The sequence below is a fragment of the Arachis ipaensis genome, chromosome B3 (assembly GCF_059453495.1).
Source record: "Arachis ipaensis isolate K30076 ecotype BB chromosome B3, ASM5945349v1, whole genome shotgun sequence".
Lineage (NCBI taxonomy): Eukaryota > Viridiplantae > Streptophyta > Magnoliopsida > Fabales > Fabaceae > Arachis > Arachis ipaensis.
The window spans coordinates 109,852,215-109,878,725 of record NC_142438.1 but is presented as its reverse complement, the minus strand read 5'-3'; the positions used below and the strand labels follow the sequence as shown (position 1 = coordinate 109,878,725).

Genomic DNA, 26,511 nt, shown 5'->3' with positions numbered 1-26,511 from the left:
TTGAATACGAAATGCACTTATTATGAAGCTTTAATTTAAATTTAGTCTGCACCTACTATGAGTATGAGTAGTTGAGCACACCTCCATATCCAATTCCAGCAAAGTTTGCAGTCCAATATTATCAAAAATCACACAAACTCTGTTATTCATTACTCAAACATATCTCATTAAATAAAATTATAAAACCACCAACAAGACATAATAATACATATTAGACTCTGTCTCAGGTATAGTAGGTAACCAGGTAAGGGCATAGGACATTTTAGTTTCAACAAGAAATCAGCACACAAAACTAAGTTCATTAGAACACAAATTTAAATTATGCAAGTGGTGCACAAAATTGTAAATCACACTTTTTACAACTCGTACCACTAACCAGCAAGTGCACTGGGTCGTCCAAGTAATACCTTACGTGAGTAAGGGTCGATCCCACGGAGATTGTTGGCTTGAAGCAATCTATGGTTATCTTGTAACTCTTAGTCAGGAAAACAATAAAATAATTCACTTATCAAATTTGATTGCAAGGAATAAAAGGGCAGAACACAAATTATACTTGTATGCAATGATGGAGAATATGTTGGAGTTTTAGAGATGCTTTGTCTTCTGAAATTCTGCTTTCCTCTGTTTTCTGATTCACGCACGCACGTCCTCCTATGGCAAACTGTGTGTTGGTGGATCACCGTTGTCAATGGCTACCATCCATCCTTCCAGTGAAAAGGGTCTAGGTGCGCTGTCACCACACAGCTAATCATCTGCAGGTTCTCGATCGTACCGGAATAGGATTTACTATCCTTTTGCGTCTGTCACTACGCCCAACACTCGCGAGTTTGAAGCTTGTCATAGTCATTCAATCCTTGAATCCTACTCGGAATACCACAGACAAGGTTTAGACTTTCCGGATTCTCTTGAATGCTGCCATCAATCTAGCTTATACCACAAAGATTCTGATTAAGAGATCTAAGAGATATTCATTGATTCTACGGTGGAATGTAAGTGGTTGTCAGGCACGCGTTCGTGGAGGAATGATGATGATTGTCATGTTCATCACATTCATATTGAAGTGCGAATGGATATCTTAGATAGGAATACGCATGTTTGAATGGAAAACAGAAATACTTGCATTAATTCATCGAGACACAGCAGAGCTCCTCACCCCCAACAATGGAGTTTAGAGACTCATGCCGTCAAAAGGTACAAAGTTCAGATCTAAAATGTCATGAGATACAAGACAAGTCTCTAAAAGTTGTTTAAATACTAGACTAGTAAACTAGGTTTACAGAAAATGAGTAAACTAAGATGGATAGTGTAGAAATCCACTTCTGGGGCCCACTTGGTGTGTGCTGGGGCTAAGACTTAAGCTAATCACGTGCATAGGGCTGTTTTGGGCGTTCAACGCCAGCTTTGGATCCTTTTCTGGCGTTGAACTCCAACTTGTAACTTGTTTCTGGCGCTGGACGCCAGACTGCAACATGAAACTGGCGTTGAACGCCAGTTTACGTCGTCTATCCTTGAACAAAGTATGGACTATTATATATTGCTGGAAAGCCCTGGATGTCTACTTTCCAACGCAATTAGAAGTGCGCTATTTGGAGTCCTGTAGCTCCAGAAAATCCATTCCGAGTGCAAGGAGGTCAGAATCCAACAGCATCAGCAGTCCTTTTTCAGCCTGAATCAGATTTCTGCTCAGCTCCCTCAATTTCAGCCAGAAAATACCTGAAATTACAGAAAAACACACAAACTCATAGTAAAGTCCAGAAATATGAATTTTGCCTAGAAACTATTGAAAATAAACTAAAAACTAACTAAAACACACTAGAAACTATATGAAATTAACCCCAAAAAGCGTATAAAATATCCGCTCATCACAACACCAAACTTAAACTGTTGCTTGTCCTCAAGCAACTAGATAAATAAAATAGAATACAAATAATTTAAGAAGCAATAATATCTCAGAGTTTTTGAGTGAAGCTCAGATTCTAATTAGATGAGCGGGACTAGTAGCTTTTTGCTTCTGAACAGTTTTGGCATCTCACTTTATCCATTGAAGCTCAGAGTGATTGGCATCTATAGGAACTCAGAATTCAGATAGTGATATTGATTTTCCTAGTTCAGTATGTTGATTCTTGAACACAGCTACTTTATGAGTCTTGGCCGTGGCCCTAAGCACTTTGTTTTCTAGTATTACCACCGGATACATAAATGCCACAGACACATAATTGGGTGAACCTTTTCAGATTGTGACTCAGCTTTGCTAAAGTCCCCAATTAGAGGTGTCCAGGGTTCTTAAGCACACTCTTCTTTTTGCTTTGGACCTTGACTTTAACCGCTTAGTCTCAAGTTTTCACTTGACACCTTCTCACCACAAGCACATGGTTAGGGACAACTTGGTTTAGCCGCTTAGACCAGGATTTTATTCCTTTAGGCCCTCCTATCCACTGATGCTCAAAGCCTTGGGGTCCTTTTTATTACCCTTGCCTTTTGGTTTTAAGGGCTATTGGCTTTTTCTGCTTGCTTTTTCTTTTTCTTTCTCTATATTTTTTTTTCTGCAAGCTTTTGTATTCACTGCTTTTTCTTGCTTCAAGAATCATTTTTATGATTTTTCAGATTATCAATAACATGTCTCATGTTCATCATTCTTTCAAGAGCCAACATATTTAACAGTCTTAAACATCAAATTCAAAAGACATATGCAATGTTCAAGCATTCATTCAGAAGACAGAAAGCATTGCCACCACATGTAAATAATTAGAATTTATCTTATTAAAAACTCGAAAAATATTGCCTCTTATTCTAAAGAAATTCTTCTATTTTATTCATGTTTAATGATGATGATAAAATTAAATTATAGCTTAATTGGAGATAAAATCAAAAATATAGATACTAATTACTACTATATGACTCCTAAGGTAAAACTAAAATAAAAACAGTTATCACAGAGTTAAGGCTAAGATTGGAATTTAACAACCTTTGTTCTGGGAAGTGGATGTTCCTCTAATCTGCGGGGTGCTTGGTCCTTCAAGAGAAAATTTATGGCGCTTCAATTCCCTTAAATCACGCCCTTGCTCCTCCTGTTCTTTAAGCAAATAGCAAAGAATGCTACTTTGTTCCTTCTGTTCTTTCTTTATTTGTTCTATAGCTTCTTGCATCTTGGTAATAAATGTTTCAAGATACTCCCAGTATTCAGATTGAGGGATTTCTGGGAGAAATTCCTGTGTTCTCTTCTTGATGGGGTCATCCTGTGCTTGTTATTTTTCCATTGATGCTTTGGTGATTGGTCGCTCAACTGAGATATACTCAGTTATTCCCATCCTTACTCCAGCATCCTTGCAGAGCATAGAAATCAAGCTTGGATAAGCCAACCTGGCATCTTTGGAATTTTTGTTTGCAATTTTGTAAAATTCAGTTGAAATCAGTTGATGAACTTCCACTTCTTTTCCCATCATGATGCAATGGATCATCACTGCTCTTCTAATAGTGACTTCAGAATGGTTGCTAGTGGGCAGCAGAGAATGCCCAATGAAGTCCAGCCATCCCTGGCGACTGGTTTGAGATCTTCTCTTTTGAGTTGATTTGGGACACCCTTCGTGCTGGTGGTCCACTTGGCTCTAGGGATACATATATCCTCTAGAATCTTATCCAGGCCCTTGTCTGTTCTCATCATTCTCCTATTGAAGGAGTCTGGATCATCTTTCAGCTGAGGTAGCTTTAAGATCTCCCTGATCTTGTCAGGGTGGGTATGAACAATCTTTCCTCTGACCAAGGTCCGATAGTCATAGAGAGCAGATCCAGATAGTCTTTGCTTGTCTGTTTGCCACATATTAGCATAGAACTCCTGGACCATATTCCTTCCCACTTTCGTTTCAGGATTAGCTAGGATCTCCCAGTTCCTGATTCGAATTTGCTCCTGGATCTCCGGATATTCATCTTCTTTCAGATCGAATCTAACTTCCGGGATCACTGATCTTAGACCCATTATTTTGTAATAATGGTCTGAATGTTCTTTAGTTAAGAACTTCCCTTGATTCCAAAGTGGTTTTGGAACACTCTCTTTCTTGCCTCTTGGAGTGGGTTGTTTTCCTTTAGGAGCCATGATCTTAGTGGGTATGGTTTAGTGATCACGGATAAACACACCAAACTTAGAGGTTTGCTTGTCCTCAAGCAAAAAAAAAGAAAGGAGAGGGATAGAAGGAGAGCTAGTGTAGGATGGTGGATGAGAGGAAGGAGGCCGAATGGGTTTTTAAAAGGGAGGGGGGTTTTCGAAAATAGGGAGAAAGATAAGATGGAAGATATGATTTAAAAAAAAAAGTATGATAAGAAAAGATATAATTTAAAATTTAAAAGATATGGAAGATATTTGAAAAAGATAAAATTGGATTTTTGAAAAAGATAATATGGAGATTTGAAAAAGATATTGATTAGTTGAAAAGATTTTTGAATGAAAAGAGATAGATTTGTTTTGAAAATTTTGAAAAAGAGTTGAATTGGATTGAAAAAAAGGATTTGTGCTTGTGTATTAAGATACATTTAATATTTTTAAAGAAGGGTTTTTTGAAATTAGGGATTTTAGAAATCAGGGTTTGTAACATATTTATGCAAGAAATCATGAATTGAAACATGAAAATTAAGATTAAAATGAAAAATATGAAGAAAAAACGAATTTACCTCCTCCCCACCATCCTGGCGTTTGAACGCCCAAACGCTGCATGTTTTGGGCGTTCAACGCCCAACTGCTGCTTCTCCTGGGCGTTCAATGCCCAGCTGTTGCTTCTTTCTGGCGTTGAACGCCAGGAACTCCTTTGTCACTGGGCGTTTTTTTGAACGCCCAGGATGCTGTAAATCTGGCGTTAAATGCCCAGAAGGAGCTTCTTTCTGGCGTTCAATGCCCAGAAGATGCTTCTTTCTGGCGTTTAACGCCCAGATGGCTATCCTTACTGGCGTTCAACGCCCAGTGGATGCTTCTTTTGGGCGTTGAACGCCCAAAACAGACTATTACTGGCGTTTTCTTGCCAGTGAGCTCTTTTTCTCTGTTTTGTGTGCAGAATCCTTCTGTAACCCTGTGAACTTATACAATTGACTCTTTACCTTAGTATTATTGAACTTTATATAAACAAATAAAATCAAGAATAGGGCAAAATGCTTAGAGGAAGTGATGCCCCATGGCTGGGTTGCCTCCCAGCAAGCGCTTCTTTATTGTCTTTAGCTGGACTTTGCTGAGTTTTTAATCTAGCCTCAGCCTTGAGCACTCTTGCTCAACATTGCCTTCATGATAGTGCTTGATTCTCTGTCCATTAACAATGAACTTCTTATCAGAATTAATATCTTGAAGCTCCACATAACCATATGGTGATACACTTGTAATCACATATGGTCCCCTCCACCGGGACTTCAGTTTCCCGGGGAATAGCCTGAGCCTAGAGTTAAACAACAGAACCTTTTGTCCTGGTTCAAAGATTCTAGATGACAGCTTTCTGTCATGCCACTTTTTTTATTTCTCTTTATAAAGCTTGGCATTTTCGAAAGCAGTGAATCTGAATTCCTCTAGCTCATTTAGCTGGAGCAATCTTTTTTCTCCAGCTAATTTGGCATCAAAGTTTAGGAATCTGATTGCCCAGTAGGCTTTATGTTCCAGTTCCACGGGCAGGTGGCATGCCTTACCAGTTACCATACACAAGTTGGTATGGAGAGGTCCCTATAGGAGTCTTGAATGCTATTCTGTAAGCCCACAGAGCATCATCCAAGCTTCGTGCCCAATCCTTTCTACGGGTATTTACAGTCCATTCCATGATTCTTTTTAGTTCTCTGTTAGAGACTTCAGCTTGCCCATTTGTCTGTGGATGATATGGAGTCGCCACCTTGTGGCAAATCCCATACCGGACCATGGCAGAGTAAAGCTGTTTGTTGCAGAAGTGAGTGCCCCTATCACTGATTAGTACCCTGGGAACACCAAACCTGCTGAACATATGTTTCTGGAGGAACTTCAGCACTGTTTTAGTATCATTGGTGGGTGTGGCAATGGCCTCAACCCATTTTGATACATAGTCAACTGCCACCAGAATATAAGTGTTTGAGTATGATGGTGGGAAAGGCCCCATGAAATCAATACCCCATACATCAAATAACTCAATCTCCAAGATTCCTTGTTGAGGCATGGCGTAACTGTGAGGCAAATTACCAGCTCTCTGGCAAGTGTCACAGTTACGTACAAACTCTCGGGAATCTCTGTAGAGTGTAGGCTAGTAGAAGCCACATTGGAGGACCTTGGTAGTTGTTCGCTCACCTCCGAAATGACCTCCATATTGTGACCCATGGCAATGCCATAAGATCCTTTGTTCTTCTTCTTTAGGCACACACCTACGGATTATGCCATCTGCACATCTCTTAAAGAGATAGGGTTCATCCCACAAGTAATACTTTGCATCAGTAATTAATTTTTTCTTTTGTTGCCTGCTGTACTCCTTGGGAATGAACCTTGCAGCTTTGTAGTTTGCAATGTCTGCAAACCATGGTATTTCCTGAATGGCAAACAAATGCTCATCAGGAAAGGTCTCAGAGATTTCAAGAGAGGGGAATGACGTCCCTTCTATTGGCTCTATCCGGGACAGATGGTCAGCCACTTGGTTCTCTGTCCCTTTTCTGTCTCTTATTTGTATATCAAACTCTTGCAGAAGCAACACCCATCTTATGAGTCTGGCTTTTGAATCCTGCTTTGTGAGTAGATATTTAAGAGCAGCATGATCTGTGTACACAATCACTTTTTATCCTACTAAGTATGATCTAAACTTGTCAATGGCATAAACCACTGCAAGCAATTCTTTTTTTGTGGTTGTGTAATTTTTTTGGGCATCATTCAAAATACGGCTAGCATAATAAATGACATGCAGAAGCTTGTCATGCCTCTGCCCCAATACTGCACCAATGGCGTGATCACTGGCATCACACATTAGCTCAAATGGTAATGTCCAGTCTGGTGCAGAAATAACTAGTGCTGTGACCAGCTTGGCTTTCAGCATTTCAAACGTCTGCAGACACTCTGTGTCAAACACAAATGGTGTGTCAGCAGCTAGCAGATTGCTCAGAGGTTTTGCGATTTTTGAAAAATCCTTTATAAACCTCCTGTAGAATCCTGCATTCCCCAGAAAGCTTCTAATTGCCTTAACATTGGCAGGTGGTGGTAATTTTTCAATTACCTCTATTTTTGCTTGATCCACCTCTATTCCCTTGTTTGAAATTTTATGCCCAAGGACAATCCCTTAAGTCACCATAAAGTGACATTTTTTCCAGTTTAAAACCAAGTTGGTCTCTTGGAATCTTTTCAAAACTAGTTTCAGGTGATCAAGACAGGAGCTGAATGAGTCTCCATATACTGAGAAGTCATCCATGAAGACTTCCAGAAATTTTTCCACCATATCAGAGAAAATAGAGAGCATGCATCTCTGGAAGGTTGCAGGCGCATTACACAGCCCAAATGGCATCCTTCTATAAGCAAACACTCCAGATGGACATGTGAATGCTGTTTTCTCTTAATCCTGGGGATCTACTGCAATCTGGTTATAGCCTGAGTAGCCATCTAAAAAGCAATAATAATCATGACCTGCCAGTCTTTCTAGCATCTGGTCTATGAATGGTAAAGGAAAATGATCCTTTCTGGTGGCTGTATTGAGCCTTCTGTAGTCAATACACATGCGCCACCCTGTAACTGTTCTTGTAGGAACCAGTTCATTCTTTTCATTATGAACCACTGTCATGCCTCCCTTTTTGGGGACAACTTGGACAGGGCTCACCCAGGGGCTGTCAGAAATAGGATAAATAATCCCAGCCTCCAGTAATTTGGTGACCTCTTTCTACACCACTTCCTTCATGGCTGGATTTAGCCGCCTCTGTGGTTGAACCACTGGTTTAGCATTATCCTCCAATAAGATTTTGTGCATGCATCTAGCTGGGCTTATGCCCTTAAGGTCACCTATGGACCACCCAAGAGCTGTCTTGTGTGTCATTAGCACTTGAATAAGTGCTTCCTCTTCTTGTGGATTTAAAGCAGAGCTTATGATCACTGGAAAAGTGTCACCTTCTCCCAGAAATGCATATTTCAGGGATGGTGGTAATAGTTTGAGCTCGGGTTTAGGAGGTTTTTCCTCTTCCAGAGGAAATTTCAGAGGCTCTTTCATTTCCTCTGAATCCTCCAAATCAGGCTGAACATCTTTAAAGATGTCTTCCAACTCTGATTCGAGACTCACAGCCATGTTTATCTCTTCTACCAAAGAGTCAATAAGATCAACTTTCATGCAGTCTTTTGATGTGTCTGGATGCTGCATGGCTTTGACAGTATTCAACTTAAACTCATCATCATTGACTCTCAGGGTTATTTCCCCCTGTTGGACATCAATGAGAGTTCGTCCAGTTGCTAGGAAGGGTCTTCCTAGAATGAGAGTAGCACTCTTGTGCTCCTCCATTTCCAGCACTACAAAGTCAGTGGGAAAGGCGAATGGCCCAACTCTGACAATCATGTCTTCAATCACGCCTGATGGGTATTTAATGGAGCCATCAGCAAGTTGGAGACATATCCGAGTTGGTTTAACTTCTTCAGTTAAACCAAGCTTTCTGATAGTGGATGCAGGTATTAGGTTGATGCTTGCCCCAAGATCACATAAAGCTGTCTTGGTGAAATTACCTTCTAATGTGCATGGTATCAGAAAACTCCCAGGGTCTTTAAGCTTTTCAGGAAAGCTTTTCAGAATAACTGCACTGCATTCTTCAGTGAGGAGAACTCTTTCAGTTTCTCTCCAATCCTTCTTATGACTCAAGATCTCTTTCATGAACTTGGCATAAGAAGGTATTTGCTCAAGTGCCTCTGCAAATGGAATCTTTATTTCAAGAGTCCTGAGATAATCTGCAAAGCGAGCAAATTGCTTATCCTGCTCCTCTTGGCGGAGTTTTTGAGGATAAGGTATCTTGGCTTTATATTCCTCAACCTTAGTTGCTGTAGGTTTATTTCCTACAAAAGTGGTTGAAGAAGCCTTTTTAGATGGGTTGTCATCAGCACTTGTGTGTGTCTGATCCCTCACTAGCAATTGAGTGCCAGAGTTAGAAGCTGGAGTGACGTTAGACGCCAGCTCCTCGTCTGTTCCTGGCGTCTGAACGCCAGAAATGTGCTTCTTTTGGGCGTTTAACGCCAGATCCTTGCTTGTTTCTGGCGTTGAACGCCAGTCCTGAGCATGGTCTGGGCGTTCAGCGCCAGCCTTCCACCCAATTTCTGGCGTTTTAGTGCCAGAATTATTTTTCCCTGGGCTCTTACTGTCCTTAGGTGGATTTTGGGTGGTTTGCTCATTTCTTGGCTTCTTGCTGCCTTGAGGTGGGGTATTTAATATCTTTCCACTTCTTAATTGAACTGCTTGGCATTCTTCTGTTATTTGTTTTGACAGCTGCTGCTTTGTTTGCTTCAATTGTTCTTCCATATTTATATTAGCCATCCTTGTCTCTTGTAGTCTATCCTTGAATTCGGCTAACTGCTTTGTTAGAAAGTCCAATTACTGATTGAATTCAGCAGCTTGTTTTACAGGACTGAGTTCAGTAGTTACTGTTTTAACCTCTTCTTTCATGGAAGGGTCACTGCTTAGGTACAGATGCTGATTTCTGGCAACTGTATCAATGAGCTCTTGAGCTTCTTTAATTGTCTTTCTCATGTGGATAGATCCACCAGCTGAGTAATCTAGAGACATATGAGCTCTTTCTGCAAGCCCATAGTAGAAGATGTCTAACTGAACCCACTCCGAAAATATTTCAGAGGGGCATTTTCGTAGCATCTCTCTGTATCTCTCCCAGGCATCATAAAGAGATTCATTATCTCCTTGTTTAAAGCCTTGGATGTCCAGCCTTAGCTGTTTCATCCGTTTTGGAGGAAAGTATTGATTCAGGAATTTTTCTGTCAGTTGTTTCCATGTCCTTATGTTGGCCTTAGGTTGGTTATTTAACCACCTCTTAGCTTGGTCTTTTACAGCAAATGGAAACAGTAATAATCTGTAGACATCCTGATCTACTTTCTTATCATGTACTGTGTCAGCAATCTGTAAAAATTGTGCCAGAAACTCTGTAGGTTCTTCCTGTGGAAGACCGAAATACTGGCAACTTTGCTGCACCATGATAATGAGCTGAGGATTCAACTCAAAGCTACTGACTCCAATGGAGGGTATGCAGATACTACTCCCATATGAAGCAGTAGAGGGGTTAGCATATGACCCCAGAGTCCTCCTGGACTGTTCATTTCCGCTTAGGTCCATGATGGAGAAAGGGAGATGATGTAAAATAGAAGAAAGTATTTTTATTTATTTAATTATTTATTTATTTCGCAAACAAAATAAATTAAAATAAAATAAATAAAAATAGGTGAAGATTTTCAAAAAAATGAGGAGAGAGAAAGTGGTTAGGAAGTTTTGAAAAGGATATGATGATTTTTGAAAAAGGTTTTAAATTTTGAAATAAAAATCTGAATTTTTAAAGGTAGATTTCGAAAATTTGCTTTAAAATAGAGAGAAAAGATATTTTTGGATTTAAAGAGGAGAGAGAAAAACAATAAGATAGTACAGGATTTAAAATTTTTAGATCTAATGCTCCTTGTTTTCGAAAATTTTGGAGGGAAAACACCAAGGAACACCAAACTTAAAAATTTTAAGATCAAGACACAAGGAAACTCAAGAACATTTTGAAGACTCACAAGAACACAAGAACATGAAGAAAGAACACCAAACTTAAAATTTTTAGAAAACCAAACTAAAATTTTTGAAAAACAAAGAAAAATCAACAAGAAAACACCAAACTTAAAGTTTGGCACAAGATTTATTCAAAGAAAAATTATTTTTGAAAAAGATTTTAAAAATAGGCTAGCCAATTACTAAGGACATAAGCACCACGCTCTAGTTAATTGAGCTATAAGTTTAAAGTGTTTTAACAAGGTATAAATAATAAAAGACTCTAAACCAAAAAGAAAAATTTTTCCTAATCTAAGCAACAAAATAAACCGTCAGTTGTCCAAACTCAAACAATCCCCGGCAACGGTGCCAAAAACTTGGTGCACGAAATTGTAAATCACACTTTTTACAACTCGTACCACTAACCAGCAAGTGCACTGGGTCGTCCAAGTAATACCTTACGTGAGTAAGGGTCGATCCCACGGAGATTGTTGGCTTGAAGCAATCTATGGTTATCTTGTAACTCTTAGTCAGGAAAACAATAAAATAATTCACTTATCAAATTTGATTGCAAGGAATAAAAGGGCAGAACACAAATTATACTTGTATGCAATGATGGAGAATATGTTGGAGTTTTGGAGATGCTTTGTTTTCTGAAATTCTGCTTTCCTCTGTTTTCTGATTCACGCACGCACGTCCTCCTATGGCAAGCTGTGTGTTGGTGGATCACCGTTGTCAATGGCTACCATCCATCCTTCCAGTGAAAAGGGTCCAGGTGCGCTGTCACTGCACGGCTAATCATCTGCAGGTTCTCGATCGTACTGGAATAGGATTTACTATCCTTTTGCGTCTGTCACTACGCCTAGCACTCGCGAGTTTGAAGCTTGTCACAGTCATTCAATCCTTGAATCCTACTCGGAATACCACAGACAAGGTTTAGACTTTCCGGATTCTCTTGAATGCTGCCATCAATCTAGCTTATACCACGAAAATTCTGATTAAGAGATCTAAGAGATATTTATTCATTCTACGGTGGAACGTAAGTGGTTGTCAGGCACGCGTTCGTGGAGGAATGATGATGATTGTCACATTCATCACATTCATATTGAAGTGCAAATGGATATCTTAGATAGGAACACGCATGTTTGAATGGAAAACAAAAATACTTGCATTAATTCATCAAGACACAGCAGAGCTCCTCACCCCCAACAATGGAGTTTAGAGACTCATGCCGTCAAAAGGTACAAAGTTCAGATCTAAAATGTCATGAGATACAAGACAAGTCTCTAAAAGTTTTTTAAATACTAGACTAGTAAACTAGGTTTACAGAAAATGAGTAAACTAAGATGGATAGTGTAGAAATCCACTTCTGGGGCCCACTTGGTGTGTGCTGGGGCTGAGACTTAAGCTAATCACGTGCATAGGGCTGTTTTGGGCGTTCAACGCCAGCTTTGGATCCTTTTCTGGCGCTGAACTCCAACTTGTAACTTGTTTCTGGCGCTGGATGCCAGACTGCAACATGGAACTGGCTTTGAACGCCAGTTTACATCGTCTATCCTTGAGCAAAGTATAGACTATTATATATTTCTGAAAAGCCCTGGATGTCTACTTTCCAACGCAATTGGAAGCGCGCCATTTGAAGTTCTGTAGCTCCAGAAAATCCATTCTGAGTGCAGGGAGGTCGGAGTCCAACAGTATCAGCAGTCCTTTTTCAGCCTGAATCAGATTTCTGCTCAGCTCCCTCAATTTCAGCCAGAAAATACCTGAAATTACAGAAAAATACACAAACTCATAGTAAAGTCCAGAAATATGAATTTTGCCTAGAAACTATTGAAAATAAACTAAAAACTAACTAAAACACACTAGAAACTATATGAAATTAACCCCAAAAAGCGTATAAAATATCCGCTCATCAGCAAGAAACAAAAATGAAAAATACCCAAACAGAAGATAATCTGCAGAAGGCATTGAAATTTACCAAAAATTTCAACAAGCAGAGCAGTAGGACTTTTGAATAAAAAATCATATAACTCCATACAACTTCTATAAAATTACAATAAAAACCAACACAAATGCGAAAGAGACGAAGAGACGACAAGCAAAATGCAAATACGAAAGAGAAGAGAAGAGAATCAGAGGCTTCACGAGGATACCATGAACTGAAAAATATGCCTACGAAGATGAAGGTGTGACGGCGACTAACCTTGCTCACAGTGGTTCGACGATTGCGACGACGAGGTAGTGGTCTTGCAGGCGGCGATGGGCAGCGTCAGCAGCTTCGGGGTCTTCGAGCTCCAAGGTCTGCGATTGAAATTATATTAGAAGAACTCAACCCTGATTATTTGATTTGGTCAAAAGGGCAAATTAGGAATTAGATAATTAGAATGAGGGTATTTTGGACATAAATTGATCTTAAAATTTCTGTCTCCATCTCAGTCCCTATGTCCCTACTTTTTGGAGGTACTGAAATACTGAAATTTTTAAGACAAAGACTGAAATTTTAGTACCAGTCTCTAAGCCAACAAACATAATACTGAGACGGAGTCCCCCAGTCTCCGTCTTAGTACCTCAAAACAAACGCTACCTAAGAGACTGGAATTTTTGGGAATGGAGACTGAAACTTTAATAACATTTTGTTCCTGAAATACCCTCATCCAAAATTTTATATTCCAAGTCTACCTTTCACCCCTAACCTCACCCCACCACCAAACCTCTACTACCAACAACAACAGTGCCATATAAAATCAGATTCAACAACAACAACAACAATCTCATAACACCATACCGAATCCCACCACCAACAACAACAATAACACCAAAAATAACAACAATATCACAACATATGTCAAAATTAGATTCAACAATCTCATAACATAAAAAGAGGACTTCAAAATCAGAATAGAAAAGAGAAGAATACAAGGGCACAGAGGCGGCATGACGGACTATCGGCGAGCACAGAGAGCAGAGGTGCAATAAACGCAACCTCAGTGGAGCGCTGCTTCGGAACATTTCCGTGTTGCACAGTCACAGGGCAAGCCGCCAACGAGAGAGAATAGAACTTCAACGGAGGCAAAACTTCGAATATGAGAAAAAAAAGTCTGTAGAAAAGTCAACACGATGACAACAGAAAAAGCAAAGCCAAACAAAGCACGACAGTCTGCCAAAAAAAAGAGAAAGACAAAGATAAGACACGACATTTTTTTTCTTTGGATTTACATAACTTCTCCTATGAAAAGCCTTGAAAAGCAAAATTTTTTAGATAAAAACTATCAAAATTTATTATTTTAACTTTATTTAATATATTTTATAATAAATAAATATTAAATAAAATAATTTAAACTGTTTAAATTGATTTTTTTTTTATCTCTTTAGTATTACTGTTTTTTTATAATTAAGAACATAAAATTTTCTTTTATTTGGTAAACCGCTCGTAATCTCTTTTCTCTCTGCGTCTTTTTTATTTTTTTTTTCTCTCATTTTATAAACTATGAAAACTAAAAGAAATTCAACTTTAATTAATTAAGTAGTTTGACTAATGCGTTAGGTTGGATAATTTGACCAATGCACCAATGTGGTTCACATTATGCGATTTTCCTCCCGACACGTTTACCCCTTGATGAAGTCGTTAGCATGCTACACTATTGCTGCCGTTTGATGCGAATGCATTTGAAGTTTAAAGAACGTGCAATTATGCTGCCATCATTCTAGCAATTGTTGGTTCTTACTCAATTTAATTTTTTTGTAATAAAGTTTTAAATATTTCATGTGATAAATATAGTTATTTTTTATAACATATTAATATCTTTTTGGTGACTTAGCTCTTTTTTGGTGACTATAACATATTAATATGAAATTAAATAGACATACACATGCAAAAAAATTATTACAACCAAGTAACTTAAGTACAAAAGTTAAAAAAAAAATCATCAAATTAACTCATCTATCAAATTCTTCTTCTTCTTCTTATTATTATTAAATTAAAGCCCTTGTTAAAGAAACAAAAAAAAAAAGATATATTTGAAAGATGAATTTTAGTTTTTAAATAAATTATTATGTTTTTTTTTTTTGGTGACTAATAAATTATTATGTTTATTGTCTTAATAATTAATATTTTTAAAATAAAAAGAATGAGGAAATTAAAATTACCTTCAAGTGTTGAAGATCAGTCGTTGATAACGTGAGCACTAAACGCTAAACACCGGATTAGTAGTTAGTAGTGCGTTACATCCACCCTTCAGAATTCGGCAAAGTGGATAATGCCACGTCAAGAACCTTCAAAATAAATAAGAATAAAAAAATAAAAAACCGTAAGAAAGGTTACTAAGTAGGAATTAGCCTCACCGGAATATTCCCCACCGACGAAGTGTATGTAGACACATGCGGCAATTTCCCGAAAACTATATATACCGATCTTTCAATCCCCAAATTTTGCCCTAGAATACGCTTCTAACAGCCGCAACCCCAAAACCTCTCTAGTCTCTACCAAACCACTCTCCTTTCCCCCTTTATCTCTCTACTCTCCTTCCTCAAATCTCACTATTTCTCACTCCATTCCTACCTCCTAATCACTCTCTTCGTAAGATTTCCCTCTGTTTTTTATTTTATTTTATTGCGAGGTTCTTCTGAAGAAGGGAAGAAAAGGGGTTTTGGGAGTTCTTGTGTTTTTTGGTTGGTTTGGTCTATGGAATTATGGATGCTGTAGAATTGCCTCTCCCCGTAGACGTGGCGGCAGCACCTAAATTGATGGGATCGGAGGGTTTTGGCAGAGTTGGGGTTTCCGTTAAGGACGAAGACCCTCGCCCCCACAGACCTTATTCTTCCTCAATTGAGTGCTGCAACTCTCGTCTTCTTGAAACTGGTTAGTGGGCACTTCAAATTTATCTATTTTTCACCTTAATTTTATTGGTAATAATTGCATGATCTCTTTTTTTAGGTATTTCTCTGCCTTTTGTGCTTTGATCTGTGGTATTCTGTTGTTTGATTGACGTGAAGACTTAACTGTAGGAGAAATCAGCTTCCAACTGTATTTTTGCACTTTTTTTTATTTGTTTATTTTATTTTGGTGGGGGTAGGGGCACTAATGGACAGTTTCTGACTAGGAAGTTTATACTTCATAAGTCATAACTTCATTAACATGGTAGTTACAACTGAAAATGATTCCAATGGCAATGAGTGCTAAAACTGCAGTTGGAATGGAAAGTGTTCCACTTGTCAATCTAGTGAGATAACTCAGCTAGAATCCCATTGTAATGGAGAGAGCATTGGCTGCATTGCTAATGCATGGCATATATTTATATGCTAGTTTAGTGTTGTTGCACAGTGGTGAAGATGCCCCCTGCTCCGGGACACTGGCCACAAGTCTCGCCCGACTGTTTAGCTTTAAATAGCTGTTATTCTTATGGTCATACGTATGGTTCCAATAATACCTGATAAGTCTCTGGGGGTAGGCACCACCTCCCACTGCCTTTTTTATGCATCCATACAAAGTGGTGCCATTTTTGGTATAACCTATTAATTTGAGTCCTATTAACCTTTTAACATACTGGTTGTTACATGATTTTATCCAGCCAGTGTTGTGACACCAGATGTTATAAGTATGAAAACCAATGCCGAGTTTCCTTCTCTCATCAAGGGTGACGAGTTATCCAAGAATCTGCCTGGTGTTATTGGCAAAATTTGTCCCGTAGATAGTGCAAGACTAGAAGGTGTACCGCTACAACGAAAATCAGCAAAATCCAGCAGGAGTAATAATAGTTCATGTTCAAAGAAGCCACGAATATCACAATTAGAAGATTTTACTAGCCCTAGTGGGATTGAGGAGTCAAAGGATAGCTCTGATAAGCTTGGATTGCAGAATTTGAAGTGTACTTCTCCAGGTATTTTCTCCTTAAATAAACTACCAATTACTTTTGTATCTTTAAGCAGTTAACTTTTTCCCTTGACTTTATTTTGGTATAGATAAAATCCAAGTATCAAAGCAGAAGAGCAATGCTAGCAAGCGTAGTGATAGGAGGAACTTTAAAATCCCATCAGTTAAGTCAAAATTTGAGTCATCTATGAAGATGGGTGCATCCATGTTTAGTTCTGCCTGTGGAGGGAACAACTTTTTTGGTATGTAATTATTAGGCCTATTGTAGTCTTTCTTCATAAAGATCCTATAGTTATCTATCTTCATAAAATTAATGTTTTCTTTTATTTATTTACTATGCATCCTACATATACACATTTTGATTGCTCAAGGTGTTTATAGCATTAACAGATAGGCATTAATTAACCTACCTATAGTTGTCTTGTTGACTGTTTGAATCTTGAATTTTGAAATCAGTATTGTTTTGCTTATGTTCGCCACTCAAAGGCATTTTATAGATGTTCTTTTCTTTGCACTTAGAGAACTGTATAGAGTCATCTATCTCAGTTCTGTTTTCAATTGCATTTCTTATCTCTAAGGCAGCATGTTCTGCAAACATATCAAAACTACAGCCTACGAATACAATTTTATATGTTCAACGGAAATACCTGATGTTTTATATCTAACCCAGATGTGGCCATAAGTCAGAAAGACAGAAAGGATAAGGCTTCTATGAGGAGACATTGTGTGTCTAAAATGAGATAGTAAATATATAATGGCTAACAGGTGTAACTATACTTGGTCAACACATGCACCAAATCCATAACCAATAAATGATCTAACAGTGGATAAATCCATACTTTATCACATAAGGGACAAGTTCATTTTAGATAATCTTTTCTTTTTCCCCACTGGAAAATTATTTATGCTCTGATTCATCCCTATGTCAATCCACAATTTGTAGGAACTCCTTACTTATTGATACTTCCAAGTTTTTAAGCTTAGACCATCTCTATAATATAAGAATGCTTTGTTTATTATTTATTTTTCCATCTATTGCTGCCATTACTCTAGAGATTAATTAGTTTTGAAATGGAATTTTTCGGAAACTTGTAGGATTATATGGTCTGAAACACGACTTTCATGATGCCACTACGCTTGTGGATGAACCACCGTTGGATGAACTCCTAAAGGGAGCTTTTGACCGGCTCTCTTTAAGCAAAGATAAAGGGAAGAATGCATCTCGCACGAATGAAAGTTTTGTGAATTCAATCAGGAAGGCTTGCTCTATTATTCAATTCCGAAACTCTGTTCAGACCCAAAATATGGCTGAGATGGATTGCTCCTCTAATAAGTCGATGTCTAATTGCCAATTGAGCTCAGGATGTGTAGGTGAAGGTTTTGGTGATGGGGATAATGAACAGTCTTGCACAACTGTCATGTCTTCATGTATGAAGGTTAGTATGAAAATTTAAGTAGTTTTGGCTTTAATATAATAATTTTGAAGTTTAATAGACTGCCATGCCGTGTCTTGTCATCTATGCTACATAATGGTAGCATCCGCCGCATTTGATTTTTTTGGCACTAAAGCAAAATTGTTGCTTGTGCTTTTTCCTGTATGCCATTATTAATTTACTTTCATCAAATAAACTCTATTTTATGTCAATTTATACTTACTGGTGCTTGACATCCAGGATCCTAGTAGTGAAACAGAAACTAGAGCTAGTCCACTTGACTTTCCATTATGTCAACCTAAAGATGTTTTGGAACGGATTGCACTCCATCCATCCCGAGATTTGGAGTCTTTGCTACTTGATGTATCCAAGCCTGCCATTACCACAAAGAATAGTAGTGACCTACGTTCAGGCAAGCAGGTATTACGTAGGCCATGTTTGCCAGCATTTCCATGGTCACATGGTTTTGGTGGTCATTCTAGAAGCAACCCTGACACGGTTAAGTTATCAACAAGTAGAAACATATGCCAAGGTAAATGGGCAAGAATAAATGTCGTTGCTAGCTCTACAGCTATTGATCGCAGTTGTTTCACAAACCTTGATTCATTCAATTATGATCAGAACCTTGTTCCTTCAACTGGTAGATCAGCCAATAAAAGTTGTCCATCTTTATTTGCTAATCTTCCTATTCGTCAGTGCGATTCATCATCTACCGTCACATGTTCTAAGGATTCTCAGGCCAATGCAGGTACAAGTTTTTAATTACTGTTAGTCTTCTTGCTCTCTTCCCTTTCAGCCGTTTGATTGATTTTTGTCCTGAAAATGTAGAATATGAAAGCCAAGCAGACACCAAATTTTATGGTATGATATTACTGAGTATAACACATCCTTTGCATGTATGTTTCCATACAACATCTTTTTCAATATAGATAGTTTACTGAAGCTGTTAGCGTGAGTAGATCTTTTTGCTATATGTCTTTCCGTTCCTCTGCTTAAACAATTTTGTTTGTGGCAGAGGAACAGTGTCCACGAGTATTAGCTGCTGCGAGAACTCTATGTGAAATTGCAATTCATTCACCAAGGCAGAACCAAGATGGATTCCTAAGATGGCAAAGGAAAGCTTCACATAAGGCCACAAAAGCATACAATTTCAAATCAACTGAGAAACTGGAACAAGTGCCCTTGACACCTGTTTCAGTGGCTGGATCTGACATGGTGGTCCGAAGGGTAGAGCAGATAATGCCCTCAAAGAAGCCAAGGATTTCAACTTTCGAAAATAAGAATATTGTTCACTCCAATAATAATAATGTTAAAAAGGGAAACTACACTTGGTCGACTTCAAAATCAAGTAGGTCATTCCCTCCTAAACCAGTTAGGGACTCAGTTTTGGAAAACAAACGCACAACTGCCAGCACCCATAGACAAAATTCTATGATGCCTCCACCTGCCAGAGATTTAGATAAGGCTTATGGTGGTCAACAGCAAGTTGGAAAGTTATTGTTGACGGATTGGAAAAGGGGAAGAGACAAGTCTGATTGATCAATTGTTATTCAGTGTAAGATGCATTAGTGGTTGACTGCTGTTGTGATTTGTAAGTGTTAGGTTAGCTTAAGGTTGCTTTGTGTATATATTAGTATATTATGCTTGCTTTAGCTGCAAGCCCGCGATGAGCTTGTTGCAAGTGCTCATGTTCAAGAGCAAACATGATTCAAATGTTGTAAGATTAAATACATGTGTACAAAACAAGAGAATTCTTTGCTTAATGTAGAGCACGAGGCAATAGCATTCTGAAGTTCTCTCCCTCTGTGATTTGGCTTCCAAAGCAATATGTGCTTCCGGGCGGTGTTTATGTGCATTGAATTTTAAGAGAGTTTTCATTGTTTATAATCGTTTGTCATGCTCCTCAGAAGCATAGAAACGGAACTAATATCGTTTTCTGAAGATATGGTTTGACTCTCAGAGATGAGGTGAAGTTTAATGAAATTATCATTTATCAACCACAGCAATATCAATAATTGAGACTACGTACCACAATGATATATAGTGTGCCTTGCTTATTTGAATTGGATTAAAAGCTGGAAATTTATGAAAACATTTGGTCGAGTAGTAAAAGGAGTGCCATGGCAAATGTAGGATCAAAGCCAGGGTGAACAATTAAGTGAAAAATGTCTATCCCAAAAGAAACGTGTTCGGAATTGGCTTCTTTTCTCTTGATTTCAGCCACCACACTCTTGGACTTATCCAACACCTTACATGTTCTATCTGCATAGGAACCTTCGACTGTAAACGCGGCATGTCCATGTCGTTTTTTATCTGACTCTGGACCTAATAAACCATACACGCATGCCTCAACCCTGGGATTGCCATTGCCCTTTAAGATATTCACACGCTTCCTCACACAACACACTGCACTCTCTTTCTCTCTTCCCTCATTCTCCCCTTCGTACACATACCAGCTATATACAAGTCCAAGCTTCTGCAATCAAAACAAAAACAACACATCTGAGTAATTGTCAACTCGCTTAGCAATGCTTAAATGGGAAATATATATACCGTGCGGCGGCGGTGCATGGTGAGGAGAGAGTTTCCAGAAGCATCCATGAGAGTGAGTTGGTGAGGGTGGACGCTGTAATTGTCAACTCGGTACGCCAGATTTCCACATGAATCGATGACTGTGAATCCTTTGCAATTAATGACAAGGGATTTTTTCCAAACTGTTAGACAAGTCCCCAACCTTGTTCCTTCTGTAGTAGGGTACGTTATTCTTTGCACCTCACTATGATCATGATCCTCGTGCGCCACTGCTCTTGACACAAACTTGAACCTTGATGACAACACCCTCATCGCTCTGCTTCAATATTATCTCTCTCTCTCTCTCTCCCCGTTGTCTACTACATGCTTTATTGTAAGATGATCTACGTGTTTACACCACTAGTGGTTGTTACACTTCCATTGAATTCAAGAAAAATATATTATAAGGTAAATCACAATGTGCACATGATATTAGGTAATATTGTTGTAATACTCGTACATTTTAAAAATAATGTCCCTGTCATTTTGTGAAATATAAAGATATCAGATGTAATGTTACTTAAATTTGTTTCGTATTCGTCACTTATAAGCCTATCGATAACACATTTTATGAATGAGCAATGTTAGGTAATTAATTTTTTTAATTATTTTATTTATTTTAAATTTTAGATTTTAAATTATAATTTTTTAATTTTAAATTCTAAACTGTAAACCTAAGTATTAAAGTTGACTAATGTCAATTAACTAAAGTTGGTTCAATTTTTTTATGAAATATAATAAAAATAGCAGATATAATAATATTATTGGCTAAAGATGTTTAATATTAACAGGGAGGGAGTGGTACAACTTATCAATAAAAAATGTTGAAGTTGGTTTACAATTTGCCGCTACCAACAAGGGGGACAATACGATTCTTTGAAGCACACGGAATTCTTTTGGAAGCTTGTATCATAGGACGAGAATGTTTATGTACCTTTTTTTGGAAGTTCTGCTGTCTTCAACCACATGGATTATTGTTCATAGTCATTTCTTTGACTTCTTTCTTTCAATTCCCACCTTTTTATAATTGCTATTTGGAAAATAACAAACAAATGCAGTTTAATAAAGATACAAGTTGAAGTATGAACACTCATGATGGGTGTCGAAATGCAAACGTCACCTGCACAACTCCATGGTGGTGGTCTCTCAGTTCATCAGGGATATCTATGCCTCACTTTTTTTAATTTTGATATTGGGATAAGTACAGTGTATAGTTGGGTTATGGGAGCGTAGGGGGCTTAACCAAGATGTGACGACTGTGATAAACAAATCGGACGGTCCAATTTGGGGTAGAGTAATCGAACGGTCCAATTAGAGACATCGTAGGTACACAAATTGGACCGTTCGATTTGCGTACTGTATGCCACACGTCAAACATGCATGCACCCCCAGCCCCTACTTGTATACTACCCGCTGATTACTCCATCCCTTTCACTCTCGTTTCATTCTTTCCTCACTCACCCCAAGTCCCCAACACCACCTTCAACCACACTCATTCCACTTTTCATTGTTGATTTCACTCTCTATTGTCGATGAAATCGGACCTGAGAGGAAAAAAAAATTGGACCACCAACTTTCAACAATGCCAAGGAGAAGAAAAATAAAAGACGTTAATCGTCCGGAGCTCCACATTACTAATTATTTTGATCATCCTAATTATGTAAGTTTTTATTTTTAAATATTTTAATTTAATTAAAATAATAGTGATAATGTTAGAGATTAGTAAAAATAATGTAGTAATAATTTTTAGAGTAAAAGACATATCGGTCCCTGACCTTTTTAAAATTGGACATTTTCGTCCCTTAAGATTTGAAAATACTTTTAAGCCCCTCACCTTGTAAAATCTGGGACAATTGAACCCCTCCGTCGATTTGGGTTGAAAAACGTCACCGGAGAAGGCTGATGTGGCTGGGGGGAGTGTGACCTGTTCGTTTAGGTTGCTGAGCTGGAGGGGATACTAAAAATCGAAGGACAGATCGATCCCTCACCCACAAAACGACGTCGTCCCCTTCCCTGAGCCCTATTTGATCGATAACCTTGGAGGAAGACATGGGTGTTGATGCTGCGATCGTCCATGATGAGTGAAGGGAGCTCTTCATGCACAAGACCTGGAGGGGAATCTTCATAGGCTGTGCCAGGAGGATGTGAGCGTGTTGGGATTGCGCCCAAGTGCTACTGTGGCGTCTACGCCATTATGTACAAGTCAAGAACGACTAGTAACCCTAATAGAGTGTTTCTTGGGTGTCCACTGTTCAAGGTAAGTGAGCGATTTTTACAGTAGTTGGATTATAGTGTGCTGGGTGTTAATGGGTGATTCACTGAAATTTTGTTCCAGGCTAAAGAACCGTATTGCCGGTACTTTATCTGGCTGGATGAACATTTGAAAAAAATTAGGGCCGTCGAGTTTGAAGCCTTGGGTGCGGTGGATGAAGCTGATAGAGTAGCCATTGAAGAACAGCTGCTTCGAAATAAGGATATTGAGAAAAAAGTAGAAGAGTTGGAGAGGAAGCTGTTGTCTATGGAAAGCCAAAAAAAATTGAGTTTGTGGCATATAATTGTGATTGGTGTAGTAGTTGTTGTTGTTGCTGTATGTATGTTTAGGGTGTAAAAATGATTGATGTTCATGGAATTGGTTGTAATGGTTGATGTAAAAATGGTTGATGTACATGGAATTGATGTAAAAATGATTGATGTACATGGAATTTGTTGTGGTTGCTGTATGTATGTTTTTTTGGAATTTCTTGTTGCTGCATGCATATAATTTAGAACATTCAGACATTATTCCAAGCATTAAACAAGATAGTAATTCTGGATAGATTTAAAGCAAAACGTTAGAATGACATTGTATCTGATTTAATCCAAAACATAGCTAAACAGCATGAGTTAACTTCAAAATATCATAATTTCTGGTTGGCATGTAAACAAGTTTGCCAAGATTACTTTGCTAATAAGCATTATCTAATGTCATGCTAATAACTAGCCAAAAACAAAACACATAAATCATGCTACTTTGTTCACTTCTTCTGAGGCTTGAGAATTCTCTTTGTGGCACTGGTAGCTGCTTTCATGGTCTCCTTCGAGGGTCCCCTGCTGGTTGGAGTTTTTTTTGTGTGTGGTGTTGGATTTGTTGGTGGATTTGCACTTGTTGGTGGTCGAACAATTGGTTGCTTGGGTCTAAAAGTATGAGCAGCATTGGAGTCTGGTTGGTCCATTCTTGGCACCTGGGATGGAGGTCTGAATGGAGTCTGTGCTGGAGCTGAAGGTTGGGCCATAAATGGTGCAGGAACTGGTGCAGACCCAGCTGCCTCCCCAGCACTAGGTTCACCCAATGTTTCACCCTGTGATTGATTTTGATCCTATGTAAGAAAGACACAGCAATGTAACCAAATGGGGTAATTAGTGCTTAAGCAGTATCAATTATGTATTACTGACTAATAATAAGAAGCATAAAATGGAGGGGCTGATTAGTGCTTAACCAACTGAGGTCTAAAGCATTTTTGGGTGCCGGCTTACCTCTGGTGGAGGGGCTGATTGTGAAAGGGGAAGCAGCACCAGAGCTTGTGAGTTGTCAACTGTCTTCTTGGGTTTCTTCTTCTTTGGTTTCTAGTTCGGGTTGCTTGGAGCTCCTTTACAAGTTTTATAATTATGCCCTTTCTCGTTGCACTTGCTACATGTAACCTGGAAGCTTCTTTCAGCTTTTCTCCTTGCATATGAGCCTCAGCAGGGTCCTTGTTGCGGTTGTGCACCTTTGGCCGCCCAATAGGCCGTTTGATAGGTGGCGGGGCAGGCCTCAGCTGCTCAGTTGTGGTCCAGAATTCTTCACTAGGAACGGGCTTGATGCAATATGCATACGTCTTGTGAATGGACTCCATACACAACCATGGATGCACGTAATCTTCAACCTGGTCATGCCTCTTTCTGATAACAGCAATAGCATGTATGCACGGCATGCCTGCATAAGCAGCAAAAGTTACATGTAAACCAGCATAATTTTACATACGAGGAAAACATATTAGTTGGGCTTAAACTCTTTACCAGTCAATTGCCAGGTGTTGCATGAACAGGTGTGCTTGATTAGATCCACGTCCACTTTCGTCTTCTTTCTGGTTACCTCAAACCTTTTTCTTTCATTGTCCCCCACCCACTCAGCTATCCACCTACTGCTTGGTTTTATCTTCATATGCAACCTTTTCTCTTGAACTGGTGCTAACTTACCCCTATGGTGTTCTAACAATCTAATGTGCTTGGTCATCCTTCTTATTAAGTAGCACCTAATCTCCTCACACATTGTCAAAACTGGTTTTACTCTGTATTTTACTACCTTTGCATTGAACACTTCACACATATTATTAGTCAGGTTATCCACCTTGGGTCCATGACTAAAATAGGCTTTAACCCAGGTGGTAGGTTCAAACTTCATCAAATATTCCCATGCCGCATTGTTAACCCCCTTCAGCCTATCCATTTTCTCCTTGAATTCTGGTTCAGTTGTACACCTAGCACACTCCCACACAATGTCTCTAATGTGCATGTCTTTGAACCTATTAATAAAGTTCTATGCATGACACAGTTTCTATGATGTGCCCTTGGCATTACCTCTTTTAAGGCTGGCAGCAGGCCCTACTCATTTCCACCAACAATTAAACAGCATTATAGGCTAACCTAACAAACTCTACAACTAAGCACATTATAAGCTAAGTCAATAAACACCAAAAAATAAACAGCAAATAGGTTAACTCAATAAACACCAACATCTAGACATGTTATATGCTAATTCAATAAATAACAAGATATAAACAGATTATAGGCTATTACCCTAAACATCAGCAACTAAGCAGATTATAGGCTAATTCTATCAACAACAACAACTAAGCAGGTTATAGGCTAATTCTATCAACACCAACAACTAAACACATAAAGGAGAGTAAGATTGTTACCTTTTGCTGGTCGGACATAAAGTTCCAACCGAATTGGGAGGCATCACCCAGGTCTTCCTGAAGTAGTGTAAGGAACCATTTCCATGACTCCTTCGTCTCAGATCTTGCAACAGCAAATGCCACAACATAGAACTGATTGTTGGCATCCTGTGCCACTGCTGATAGTAACTGGCCTCCATGGTATGTCTTAAGAAAGGCCCCGTCTAGATGGATGAAAGGCCTACATCCACTCTTGAAGCCTTGCTTACAGCCCTCGAAGCAGATATATATCTTATCAAATACAGGAAGGGACTGAGGGATAGGCTTCACATCAATTCTTGCTGTTGACCCAGGATTACTCTTGAGAATCTCCATCCCATACTCCTTGAGCTTTCCATACTGTTCTTTTTCGTTTCCCACTAGCCTTTTCTTGGCTTCCTTTACTGCCCTATATACCATCTTCGGATGCACAACTAAGTTAAACTCTTCTCTGAGAAAATCAGTTGCCTCATTAGTTGTCATATGAGGTTGACTTCCCATTCGCTTTTCCACCTTCTTACTGATCCAGTGTTGATCAGCAGCATTACTACCCAGATCTCTTGCACATGTGTGCTCAGACTTGTAAGTCTTAACCTGGAAGCATAGCAGTGTCTTGTTGTAAGATAGATGTGCCAGCCATGGACAGTTTTCACCTCTGCATGCAACTCTCACACTTTCCTTATCATTCTTTATCCACAACAATTCTCTCCCCTCAGCTATGAACATATCTTTCACAACCTCTTTGAAGCCATCTATGGTTACAAACTTGGTACCCACCTCAAACCTCCCCTCTCCAAATCCATAGTCTTCATTAAACAATGGAAATTCATGCTTGTCTCCCTCATCCTCTGAGGACACTGGTGTGTGAAGGTCCTCAGATGCATACTCATAAACCGGGTCATCATCATCTGATTCCTCCTCATTCACATAGAGCCCTATTGGAGGCCTGTCATTGGGCTGCACAGATGGAACATCTTCTTCAGCATGCACAGCAGCACCAG

The 26,511-nt window shown here is 38.8% G+C and overlaps 2 protein-coding genes across 4 annotated transcripts; one reads left to right on the top strand and one right to left on the bottom strand.

Moving 5' to 3' along the window:
* The first annotated feature begins 14,989 nt into the window (after window positions 1-14,989).
* Window positions 14,990-19,776, top strand: LOC107630746 (uncharacterized). Of its 3 annotated transcripts, none has more exons than XM_016333966.3 (7): window positions 14,990-15,540; window positions 16,250-16,558; window positions 16,641-16,793; window positions 17,647-17,987; window positions 18,225-18,732; window positions 18,813-18,845; window positions 19,000-19,776. In XM_016333966.3, exons 1-7 carry the CDS (start codon window positions 15,372-15,374, stop codon window positions 19,521-19,523), a joined length of 2,037 nt encoding a protein of 678 aa, XP_016189452.1. In that variant the 5' UTR covers window positions 14,990-15,371; the 3' UTR covers window positions 19,524-19,776. The 3 variants fall into 3 exon arrangements, with proteins under 3 accessions (XP_016189452.1, XP_016189453.1, XP_088364561.1); XM_088508435.1 differs by having other exon boundaries at window positions 15,400-15,540; window positions 16,254-16,558; XM_016333967.3 differs by lacking the exon at window positions 18,813-18,845.
* Window positions 19,777-19,987: 211 nt separating this feature from the next.
* On the bottom strand, window positions 19,988-20,862 carry LOC107630748 (protein LURP-one-related 17). The gene is made up of 2 exons (XM_016333968.3): window positions 20,538-20,862; window positions 19,988-20,460 (listed from the first exon to the last, which is right to left on the bottom strand). The coding sequence occupies exons 1-2, from the start codon at window positions 20,826-20,828 to the stop codon at window positions 20,068-20,070; spliced, it is 684 nt and encodes a 227-aa protein (XP_016189454.1). The 5' UTR covers window positions 20,829-20,862; the 3' UTR covers window positions 19,988-20,067.
* Window positions 20,863-26,511: the final 5,649 nt, after the last annotated feature.